At 41.6% G+C, this 9,430-nt stretch overlaps 3 protein-coding genes across 4 annotated transcripts; 1 reads left to right on the top strand and 2 right to left on the bottom strand.

Moving 5' to 3' along the window:
- Window positions 1-42: 42 nt before the first annotated feature.
- LOC144199725 (solute carrier family 35 member C2-like) lies at window positions 43-3,802 on the bottom strand. 2 transcript variants are annotated; one of them, XM_077721550.1, is made up of 10 exons: window positions 3,640-3,802; window positions 3,181-3,351; window positions 2,848-2,998; window positions 2,706-2,769; window positions 2,559-2,631; window positions 2,262-2,430; window positions 1,908-1,991; window positions 1,632-1,807; window positions 1,264-1,393; window positions 43-1,099 (listed from the first exon to the last, which is right to left on the bottom strand). In XM_077721550.1, exons 2-10 carry the CDS (start codon window positions 3,289-3,291, stop codon window positions 975-977), a joined length of 1,083 nt encoding a protein of 360 aa, XP_077577676.1. In that variant the 5' UTR covers window positions 3,292-3,351; window positions 3,640-3,802; the 3' UTR covers window positions 43-974. The 2 variants fall into 2 exon arrangements, with proteins under 2 accessions (XP_077577676.1, XP_077577685.1); XM_077721559.1 differs by lacking the exons at window positions 3,181-3,351; window positions 3,640-3,802 and having other exon boundaries at window positions 2,706-2,785; window positions 2,848-2,984.
- On the top strand, window positions 3,784-5,174 carry taf13 (TATA-box binding protein associated factor 13). The gene is made up of 2 exons (XM_077721571.1): window positions 3,784-3,942; window positions 4,566-5,174. The coding sequence occupies exons 1-2, from the start codon at window positions 3,788-3,790 to the stop codon at window positions 4,942-4,944; spliced, it is 534 nt and encodes a 177-aa protein (XP_077577697.1). The 5' UTR covers window positions 3,784-3,787; the 3' UTR covers window positions 4,945-5,174.
- A 529-nt stretch (window positions 5,175-5,703) lies between these two features.
- Window positions 5,704-8,205, bottom strand: LOC144201940 (troponin C, skeletal muscle-like). The gene is made up of 6 exons (XM_077724802.1): window positions 8,058-8,205; window positions 7,159-7,210; window positions 6,652-6,795; window positions 6,457-6,571; window positions 6,256-6,392; window positions 5,704-6,193 (listed from the first exon to the last, which is right to left on the bottom strand). The coding sequence occupies exons 1-6, from the start codon at window positions 8,058-8,060 to the stop codon at window positions 6,162-6,164; spliced, it is 483 nt and encodes a 160-aa protein (XP_077580928.1). The 5' UTR covers window positions 8,061-8,205; the 3' UTR covers window positions 5,704-6,161.
- Window positions 8,206-9,430: the final 1,225 nt, after the last annotated feature.

Here is a 9,430-nt window from a genome sequence, read left to right as displayed (position 1 = left end):
TGGTGGGCACCAACTCGGTACAATAAAAAGCAAAACATGGTCAAAGGTGCCACAAAAATAGTTTTTTAATATAATTGTTTTCAGGTATTTCATATCCTCAGCGGTATATTCCTATAAAACTCTTAGTTTTGAGTCCAATTGAAGACTGAGGAAAATAAGGCACATTACGGTCATAACTGAAATGACAGCAAGAGTGCGGGCAAGGGCTTATGCTGTAAATTTCCTTTTGGTCTTCCCTTACAGTTCATTGTTTGAAATAAACAAAAGCTGTAGTTTCCGAATACACAGAAATACTTGACGAAGAGCATCCTTTATGCTCCAGAGTCCTTTGACACTCAAAGGGTCTTATTAAGGAACAATTAACTTCTAAATACATTTAGAAAGGTTATTACAAAGTTTTGATAATTCATCACATAGTTTTTGTTAGCAGTCACATAATCAATAAATACTAAAGGAAAATTGCCAATGTCAGCCATACGTGCTCAAAAGGCTGTTAATCGCATTACTTTTGGTCCTCAATTCCATTAAACAAAACAAATCGAGATTAGACAACAGAAAGACTGTAAGCACTCATGAAATTGGTGGACAACCCAATTAGTGACTGACAAACAAGTTGTAATGACCACGATTACCAAGTCATTAACTTTGTGCTTCTTCAATAGAAATTTAAATCTGTCACATTGTAAACAGTCCCATAATATCACAGTATCAAAATAAAGCCCCAACAAGCAAGGTCAATCATATATTGTTGACACACAAACAGAAAATCAACGAACGTATTGACGCCGCCCTGAGAAAAATAATTACTATTAAGGCGCAAATTCATAATATTGGCCTTAATGAAGACAGACCTAATGACGGATGTGAAACAAGACAACATGGTGTCTAGCTTTCATCATCCGCAGTATGCCGTAAAACTGAACAGCGCTACGAGGTCTGAAGGCGGCTTGAGACCTCACCTGGTTGACATCTGGTCAATGCAGCGTGATTTCTTCTTCCTCGTTCTCATTCTCAGGAGCAGAGTCTTCATCATTTCGGAGCAAGGGCAACTCAAGCTCTGGGCTTTTAGTGTTCAGTTGCCGCAAGGACGGGCTCTTATCTGAAGGAAAAGGAGAAAATGGCACAAAAACTGACTTAAGCCCCCCCCCGAAAAATTACAACAGTATTTTACAATCAATAGGAACGACTTTGAGTAACCCTTATTTTTATCAAAATGTTCATGAAAGTTCAACACGTATTAGAACTGGCCATTGATTTACTCACTTTTGGAATAATACACTTTGACTCCCACGTGCAATGCAATGCCACAAAGACACACGGCGAAGCCAAGCCAGTTAAGGAGGCTCATTTTATCACCCATCAGCAAAGTGGCCAAAACTAGCGTGCATATTTCCTGCAGGTGAAAAAAAACAATACAAGACAAAAAGTAGATTTACCGCATTTTCTTGCATATTAGCCGCCCCCGCGTATGAGCCGTACCCTTAAAATTGCCTTGAAATCGTTGAATTTTACAATTTCTCGCATATAAGCCACCCCCTGATTCACAAAATATGGCAAACCCCACATCTAAGTGCTCAAGAGTGTTGTTTCCACATTCAATTATATACAGCAAAGATAGTCCAAAACAGTACCTTGAAGATTCCCGAAATGGATAAAGTGAGACTGGAGGTTCGGGAGACGAGTAGGAATTCCGAAAAGCCGAGGCCAAAAGCTAGGATCCCTCCAATGCATAGCAACAAGACAGAATACAAGAGCGGCGAGAGCTCCGTCACCAGGAATAACTTTTCGGAGGTGCCGAGACTCAACCCTTAACAACAAACAGAACCGAGAACAACACATCTATTTAACATGAGGAATTGGTGGTATCCATTTGTGGGGAGCAAACCACAGGCAAGGTTTTATCTCACCTTCATTATAGAGGAAGAGAGGAAAGAGGCCAAGAAACATGAGAGGCTGTAGGTGGTATATGGCATCCACTGGGTTCTGGAGCCCTACAAGAAGATGGAATTTGAGCAACGGTAACTATCAATGTTGTGTATGACGTGCCTCGTGTTGCAACTTGCTGGCTTTTCTTCACCTACTTTAGGAGAAACCTCAAATTGCTTGTCTTTTGTCCTTGTAATCTACAGTCATCTTACTGGCAATTGACATTTTATCATTAATTACATCACTTTTCAGCCAGTGTCAAGTGTCTGCTTGAGCACTACGTTGGAAGTGCACCAATTGTATTTTTTTTAAATAAAGAACAATCAAGCACTGACCCAACTCTGCTTTCTGCATCAGCACCTGAGTGAAGGTCCAGCGGATCCCGCCAATGAAGGACGCCAGTAGTACCATTAGGAAGCCCTCCAGGTTGAACTGGGTTGATTGGAAGGTAAACATAAATAGGCCACTGGCAATCAGCAGGACCACCAGGATGAGGAATGGGTTCTGAATGAAAAGAAAAAGACACTGAGAAATCCAGTAATATACATAGTTGTTAAATGTTAGTCTTTATGTATGTTAAGTAAGTGGCTTAAGAAATAAAATATCTTTCCCACAACTTCTCGGGCACTCACCGGTTCTTCAAGTTTTAGGACCAGAGAGAAAAAGAGGATAAAGAGTACTGCAGAAGATTTGGTCATGGTGTACCTTGGAAAAAACACAGAACACAATAAGCGTAAATAACACTACTATTAAAAACTGTGTGATAAGGAATTACTTACAAGCTAATAGTGATGAAGAGAAAGCTCCAGTTGGATAGTCCAATATCCAGGGTTGTCGCCAAGGCTGGAGAAGATAGAAGCTACTGAAACTTGATAGCCTAATTGTGATACTTTGATTTGAGCAAGCATACCAAGTGCTCACCTGTTGGAGCCACTTTGTGTAGGTAATCTGTCCAGGTCAGAATTACACGAGTTTTCCCGGTCCAGCATTGCATGGCGTACCGGGTCAACGCCGACAGGCAGAAGGTGAGAGCCAGGTGGACTAGCGTCATGAAAAGTGGATAGTGGAAGCCCTGAAAGGGTTTGAAATAGACAAGATTGTGATGTGATGCTCAAACCCATCAAGTTTACCCTATGGTTTCTGAGCTAAATCCTGGAAAGTGACGAATAGAATTTTTGAAAATATGACAGAACTCGACTCATTGACTGCCAGTGACCGTGAATAAATAAAATCTTTTGCCACTGTTGTACTGACCTTCATTAGCCATTTGTTATAGAAGGTGATTCCTATGGAAAAGGCATAGTAGAGGAGAACCAGTCCCACATTCCGGATTGTCCTGCAGAAGAACTGGACCAGACAAGCCATATACACACAACACTCCAAGTGTCATCTGCAGAGTGTACTTTAAGTCCCCTTTTTAGACACCTGTAGTTAATTTAGAAATGAAAATCAGGCTCGATTTCGATACCAAAAAAAGATCCTACTTCCTAGCTTTAGCCAAATGTTTATGCATTACATTAGTACATCGCGTGGCGAAAATGCCACTTCACTTCACTCAAGCACTAACTTTAACATTGGTTTCCAGTCAGTTAATTTTGGAAATCTATTAATTAATGCAAGTATTTAGTTCCTGTTATCTTTTTGTAGCTATTTTTAAATCTATTCGTGAACAAAATAGCATACATTTCACGTCTCACACACAAAAATACACACCTTTTACATGTGTTGAATTTTCTTGAGAAGTCCGAGTGCGTTATACTATAGAATATAAATACATACAGGTTTTAATTGTATTACGATAGTTGCAACGTACTTGACTGGGTACACGTCAGTAACGCGCTATGTGAACTGGGAAGTGAACATGAAGTGTAAACAATTGCGCCATAAATGCACCACGTGGAGGCAGTGTTTCCAAAATCTCGACAATTTCTGCCAAGAGTCACTTCCTGGTCGACGACATAAATCCGGAAGCAGAATCGAACAACAAGGTGTTTTGATATCCTCAACGATTTTTAAGTAAGACTTTATGTTCATCGCTTAAAAAGCATTACACAAACTATCCATATTCTCTGTACCTTACAAATATTTTCTTTTTTTGAATTTCGCGTTTGAATTAAGGTGGAAGCTGCCAGAATTTACAGAGTTCTACCGAAACACTAAACGCATCACTGCGGCTATGCTAACAAGTATAATAACTCCGATCGAGCATGTTCATTAAAATCGTTTCGATGAAAAGCCAATATTTGGTTTCATTATTATTATGTGTCCGCATATGTACCAATTAAACAAATGTAACTGTTAACAATTGGGTGATATCGGTGACAATAAATATAAACATTTGGTAGACAAATAGGAGTGGGAGAAGTAACATAATTATATTTACTCAGGTAAAGTAATGGTGATATTGTTGACATTTTATTCACGAAAGAGAAATAAATTATGGTCTTCTATGCCCCCTATCCTCACGAGGCTCTTATCTTAAATTTATATCTGTTTTGTATAAAAATGAAAAAAGATGAATTTATAAAATGTGAATGAAACAAAAATAGTGGAATTAAAAAGAATAGAAGCAAATGAACTCTGGTCATGATTTTAATGACATTTGCTCAAGTCCTCTGCTAACAATGTTATTTTTGCAGAAGAATGGCAGATGAAGAGGATGAAACCGGCTTCGAGGAGGAGTTGGACGAGAGCTGCAGCGGCGTGGATGTGTGCCACGGCCGAAGAAAAAGGCTCTTCTCCAAGGAGCTGCGCTGTATGATGTACGGATTCGGCGACGACCAAAACCCGTACACTGAATCGGTGGATATCCTGGAAGACCTGGTGATTGAGTTCATCACAGAAATGACCCACAAAGCCATGTCCATCGGGCGCCAAGGTCGTGTTCAGGTGGAGGATATCGTCTTCCTCATCCGGAAGGATCCCAGGAAGTTTGCCAGGGTCAAAGACCTGCTAACCATGAACGAGGAGCTAAAGAGGGCCCGCAAAGCTTTCGACGAAGCCAACTACGGCTCGTAACTTGCAGCTCAAACACTCGCAGTCAAGTTTGCGGTCATTTAATGATACAACTATTTTAAATGACTTTGGTCGCCCATCACATTTGTCACTCTCGGAACCTAAGATGCAATTTTTTTGTCCTATTCATATTTACTCATTTGTGAAAGCTATCCGTTCTTAACCTTGTCATCAGTTGTTGTTTTTTCACCTTGTAACAATTCTGATTAAACATATGCTGTTACATGACCATATATTTTTGTTATCTTTGTCATGATCTTTCTTCAATGTCGCCACACATCACATGCATATTGGAAAAAATAAAATAACCTACTATATCCAATTCATTCAATCGAGAAAATACGGTAACTGAAAGCCAGACTACCTCAAGGACAGATGTGAAATATAAGCTAAGTCAGATTTGTGCCAATGCTAGTGCCATATTAAGTTGTTTTATTTATGGATATTAATAATTTAATGTTACGGCTAGATCACTAATGGGTAGTTAAAATAAACCTGGTGATGGCAGCTGTGATACTGGTGTGTGGCCATAGTGAGCACTTCTGATGTTGCTCAGTGTGCTCAAGCAGGGTTGTCGGTATGCCCAGATATGAAAAAGTAGATGGAAAATTGCTCACAAGGCTCGCAAGGGGTGCTGGAGCCTGTCGCAGCCAACCATGAAGAGCAGCCGGGGACACCCGAATTGATTGCCGGCCATCTATGTTTAATTTTTCTCATATTTGTGCTATTCGTAGCCTCATTTGAAACCAAGTGGAGAAAAAGAAGAAACAACATTATTTTAATGATATTCCTCAAACAACATTTTACAGACTGTTAATACGACAGACTACAAATTGAGTATGTTGTAAGATTATTTTATTCTTGTCACTATTCTAGCCGGTAACTTCTTTGTACAGTGAAGTGGCGTCGATTGGACTGGTCTAATCGCTTGATGTTCCATCTAGAGTAGATCTGAAAAGAAAAGCAGGTGGGCAAGGAGGGGGTCGGACTCGATCTGGTTCAGCCGCAGACTTCTTAAAAACAGTTTCCGTTAGTTATCCGCGTGACCTTGAGGGTCAGCCAATCAAGACAGACTCCCCCACTTTTCTTTTCAGGGTGTGTAATCTTTCTGTTCAGGGTGTGTGAGGAAGGGGGGCCAGAGGGTCATAGGTGGGCCACGTGAATTCCACATGGGGAGGAGTTACAAAGATGAGGAGGAATGTCCGTGAGTGTGTCTGCTTTTACTGCACGTTCTCCATCATCTTGAGGAATTCTGATCAACACAGGAAAGGGTGGTCAAGCGGTGTGAGAGGAGAACCTCCTCGGTGACTGTACCGTCAAAGTCCAGCATGCCGTCGGCGTTTTTGTCGCCGTCCTTCAGCAGCTCGTCGATCTCGTCCTCCGTGACGGGCTCGCCGGTGCTGCGGATGATCAGGGCGAACTCTTCTCTGTCGATGTAGCCGTCAGCGTTCCTGTGTGGACGGAATTTGTTTTTATATTAAACTCGAACCGAGAACAGGAGCAAGGATCTCGTACTTGTCAAAAACGCGGAAGCACTCTGCCAATTCCTCCTCGCTCTTGCCGGCCTGGTCCTCTTTGAGCAGCCTCACCATCATGACCAAGAACTCCTCAAAGTCGATGGTACCGCTGCCTACGAGGAAGGGAAATTCTCCATCACGGACAGCCATGGGCTACTCTAACTTGCTTGTAGTCAGCTCTTCTTGAACTCACCATCCTCATCCACCTCCTCGATGATCTCGTCCAACTCCTCTCTGGTGGGGTTTTGCCCCAACATCCTCATCACGGTGCCCAACTCCTTGGTGCTGATGTCACCGCCACCGTCAGTGTCGAACATGTCGAAGGCGGCCTTGAACTCTGGAGAAAAATAGTGTGCAACGTGGAGTTAAGTCTACCAATAGGAGTGGATTTCAAAAAGTTAGCCGATTGTAGCTCAGTAGTCAAAAAGCGATTGGCTGGCCACATCTGGGATAGGCTCCAGCTCTCCCCCCGTGACTCTAATGAGGATAAAGCGGTTCAGAAAATTAGATGAGATGATATGATGTTTATTTTTGCAGGCCACTCATTATGAAGTCCTGGGCCAGATGTGGCCCAAGGGCCTTGAGTTTGACAGCTGCGTTCTGGGTCCATTCATGTCTAATCTTGTCGACAAATTCCTCCCCAACTAAAAACAACCATTTTTTTTAGTTAAGGTGAACATTTTGAAGTGTGTTAGCTTACCAGCCAGCATTTCCTCGCTCAGGTAGGAGCGGGCCTCTTGTTGCGCGTCAGTCTGCAAACAAACATCACTTTAATCACAACAAAACATTTTCTTTCCTCTCCTTCATGACTCAAATGTTCCATTTGACACCCCCGATCAAATTGTAGGTGGAAAAGGCCCATTTTTCAAGATACATCCTCACACATTTCAGTAATTCCTCCGATTTTTGTTTCTTTAATGGTATTTTTGTTTTGCATTGCAGGGGGTTACAAGGAGCAGTGGCAGCGTCTTCAAAAGGTTGGCTGTTGAGCTGGCTGTAAATTGGCCCGGCTATTTCAGGCTCAACACATTAGGTTGGGCTGTATATGGCCTGCAGACATCCAATCCTTGGGAATTTGTCACTTAAGCGGAATCCGCACCTGAGCAGCTGCAGCCCACCCCACGCCATTCCTCCAACCCACTGCAATACGCACTTTGAAAACCCTATTCATCCTGCCTCAACAAATTTGTATGAATATTGCATTAAAATGAATGCTTTTAGTGTCATTATCCCATTAAAATTTGATTTGAAGCTTCACCACCATGTGCGCAAATAACAACAACAAAGAAATGCATTATCAATAAATAATACCATAAATAAAATAAATTGTCAGCGGTCCATGGATATTTAAAAATACTTAATTTACTTACAATGTGAAAAAAAGTTGATTTTTACAGGCTAAGTAACTATAGTTGGTAAATTGTGCTTAAAAAACAAACCAAAGTTAAATGATCCCAATCATAATTATCTTTTCATCCTAAAAAAAATTGCCAAGAAGTCATTTTCTATAAACTGGATTTCAGACAGCTTCTTAACTTTTAATTCAAAGTTATGACAGCTATGCCAACCCTGGCTGTGTTCTTTAAGTGCGCCTCTTACCATGATTGTGGATTAGCTTTTCCCCCCCTTAGAGATCCAAGGAAAAAAAAACAAAGGCCGAAAGGAGTGGTCAGTCCGCGTGCACCCCAACAGAGAGACTAGACGTCAAGTGAGGCTTGGGACACACTTTAAACCAGGACCACCAGGTCCCGCCCCTTGGCTCCTACAGGTCTCCAGATATAGTCTTCTGAACTTTTAGGGTTCTTGAGAATCAATGCAGGCCAATCACATTTTGGAGGGGAACGTGTCTTGAGGTGGAAGGGCTGGAAAATGGGAACTTTAGAGCTTTATTGGCCAATGGATAATGTGGGGGAAGACGGAAATGGGTTACCGTAAATTAGCTTCTGTTCTACATTAATTCCGTATTATGTATTGACATAATTTCATACAAGTGGCCCGGTGGGGCGAGGGGTTAGTGCGTCAGCCTCACAGCTCTGGGTCCGGGGTTCAAATTCAGGTCATGTCCACCCGTGTGGGTGTTGCATGTTCTGCGTCGGCTGGCGTGGCTTTTCTCTGGGTACTCCAGTTTCCTCCCACATTCCAAAAACATGCCTGGTGGGCTGATTGGACACTCTAAATTGCCCCTTAGTATGGGTGTGAGTGTGCATGGTTGTCCTTTGTCTCCTTGTGCACTGCCATTGGCTGGCCACCGAACCAGGGTCTCCCCCGCCTCTGGAGTCAGCTGGGATAGGCTCCAGCACCCCCTGGGATCCTAATAAGTATAAAGTAGTTCAAAAAATAAGATGAGATAGGATAATCATATACAATAGAACAGAATAGGTGAACAGGCTGTGTGTCTTTTGTATGGAGGCCTGAGCCCAAGCTGATATCAATGACACTGTGTTTTTTTTCGTCTTCCGTACCGCGCATAATGAGTTTTGCGAATGTTGCTGGAGCCAATCACAGCTGACCTTGGGGGAATGGCAGACTACACACAATAAATTGGTCGCCAGTCAGCCCCTAGAGACATTCATCCATTCACACTCTCAATTATACCACCAACAGCGGGAATCAAGCCCACACCTGCCCACACCAGAGTCGGGCGAGTGAACCACTACACCATCAGGGGGCTGTAATTCTCTTTTAACAGGAAAAAAGTTTGTATTTTAAATTAAAATAAGGAAATAAAGGTTTTTCATGTTTTTCTATGATTGTATTTAAAATAAATAGGCGAAAAGAAATATTCATAAAATGAATATCTTATTTGCTCTCATTTTTAAATCAATATATATAAATAAATATTTAGATTGTTAAAGAGAATGTTTGCTTATTTTAAAAAATCAAATCTATAGAAATATTTGCTACAACATGGCTGCAGCAAATATGATTTGAAATACAAAAAAATCATTTGATTACAATACCCAACAATCTTA

The sequence above is a fragment of the Stigmatopora nigra genome, chromosome 1 (genome assembly GCF_051989575.1).
Source record: "Stigmatopora nigra isolate UIUO_SnigA chromosome 1, RoL_Snig_1.1, whole genome shotgun sequence".
NCBI lineage: Eukaryota > Metazoa > Chordata > Actinopteri > Syngnathiformes > Syngnathidae > Stigmatopora > Stigmatopora nigra.
Note: the sequence above shows the minus strand (reverse complement) of the source record. Positions and strands in the feature narration are given on the sequence as shown.

Bases quoted from the DNA above. Each gene is read 5' to 3' on its own strand.
- LOC144199725 (XM_077721550.1), bottom strand. From the start codon at position 3,291: ATGGCTTGTCTGGTCCAGTTCTTCTGCAGGACAATCCGGAATGTGGGA. The intron at 1,808-1,907 runs GTGAGATAAAAC...TTTGTTGTTAAG, and splicing joins TCTCTTCCTCTATAATGAAG to GGTTGAGTCTCGGCACCTCC. The intron at 1,394-1,631 runs GTACTGTTTTGG...TTTCACCTGCAG, and splicing joins CCATTTCGGGAATCTTCAAG to GAAATATGCACGCTAGTTTT.
- LOC144201940 (XM_077724802.1), bottom strand. The intron at 6,796-7,158 runs GTAAGCTAACAC...ATTTTTCTCCAG, and splicing joins GAGCGAGGAAATGCTGGCTG to AGTTCAAGGCCGCCTTCGAC. The intron at 6,194-6,255 runs GTACAGTCACCG...TGTGTTGATCAG, and splicing joins CGGCATGCTGGACTTTGACG to AATTCCTCAAGATGATGGAG.
- taf13 (XM_077721571.1), top strand. From the start codon at position 3,788: ATGAAGTGTAAACAATTGCGCCATAAATGCACCACGTGGAGGCAGTGT. The intron at 3,943-4,565 runs GTAAGACTTTAT...TTATTTTTGCAG, and splicing joins ATATCCTCAACGATTTTTAA to AAGAATGGCAGATGAAGAGG.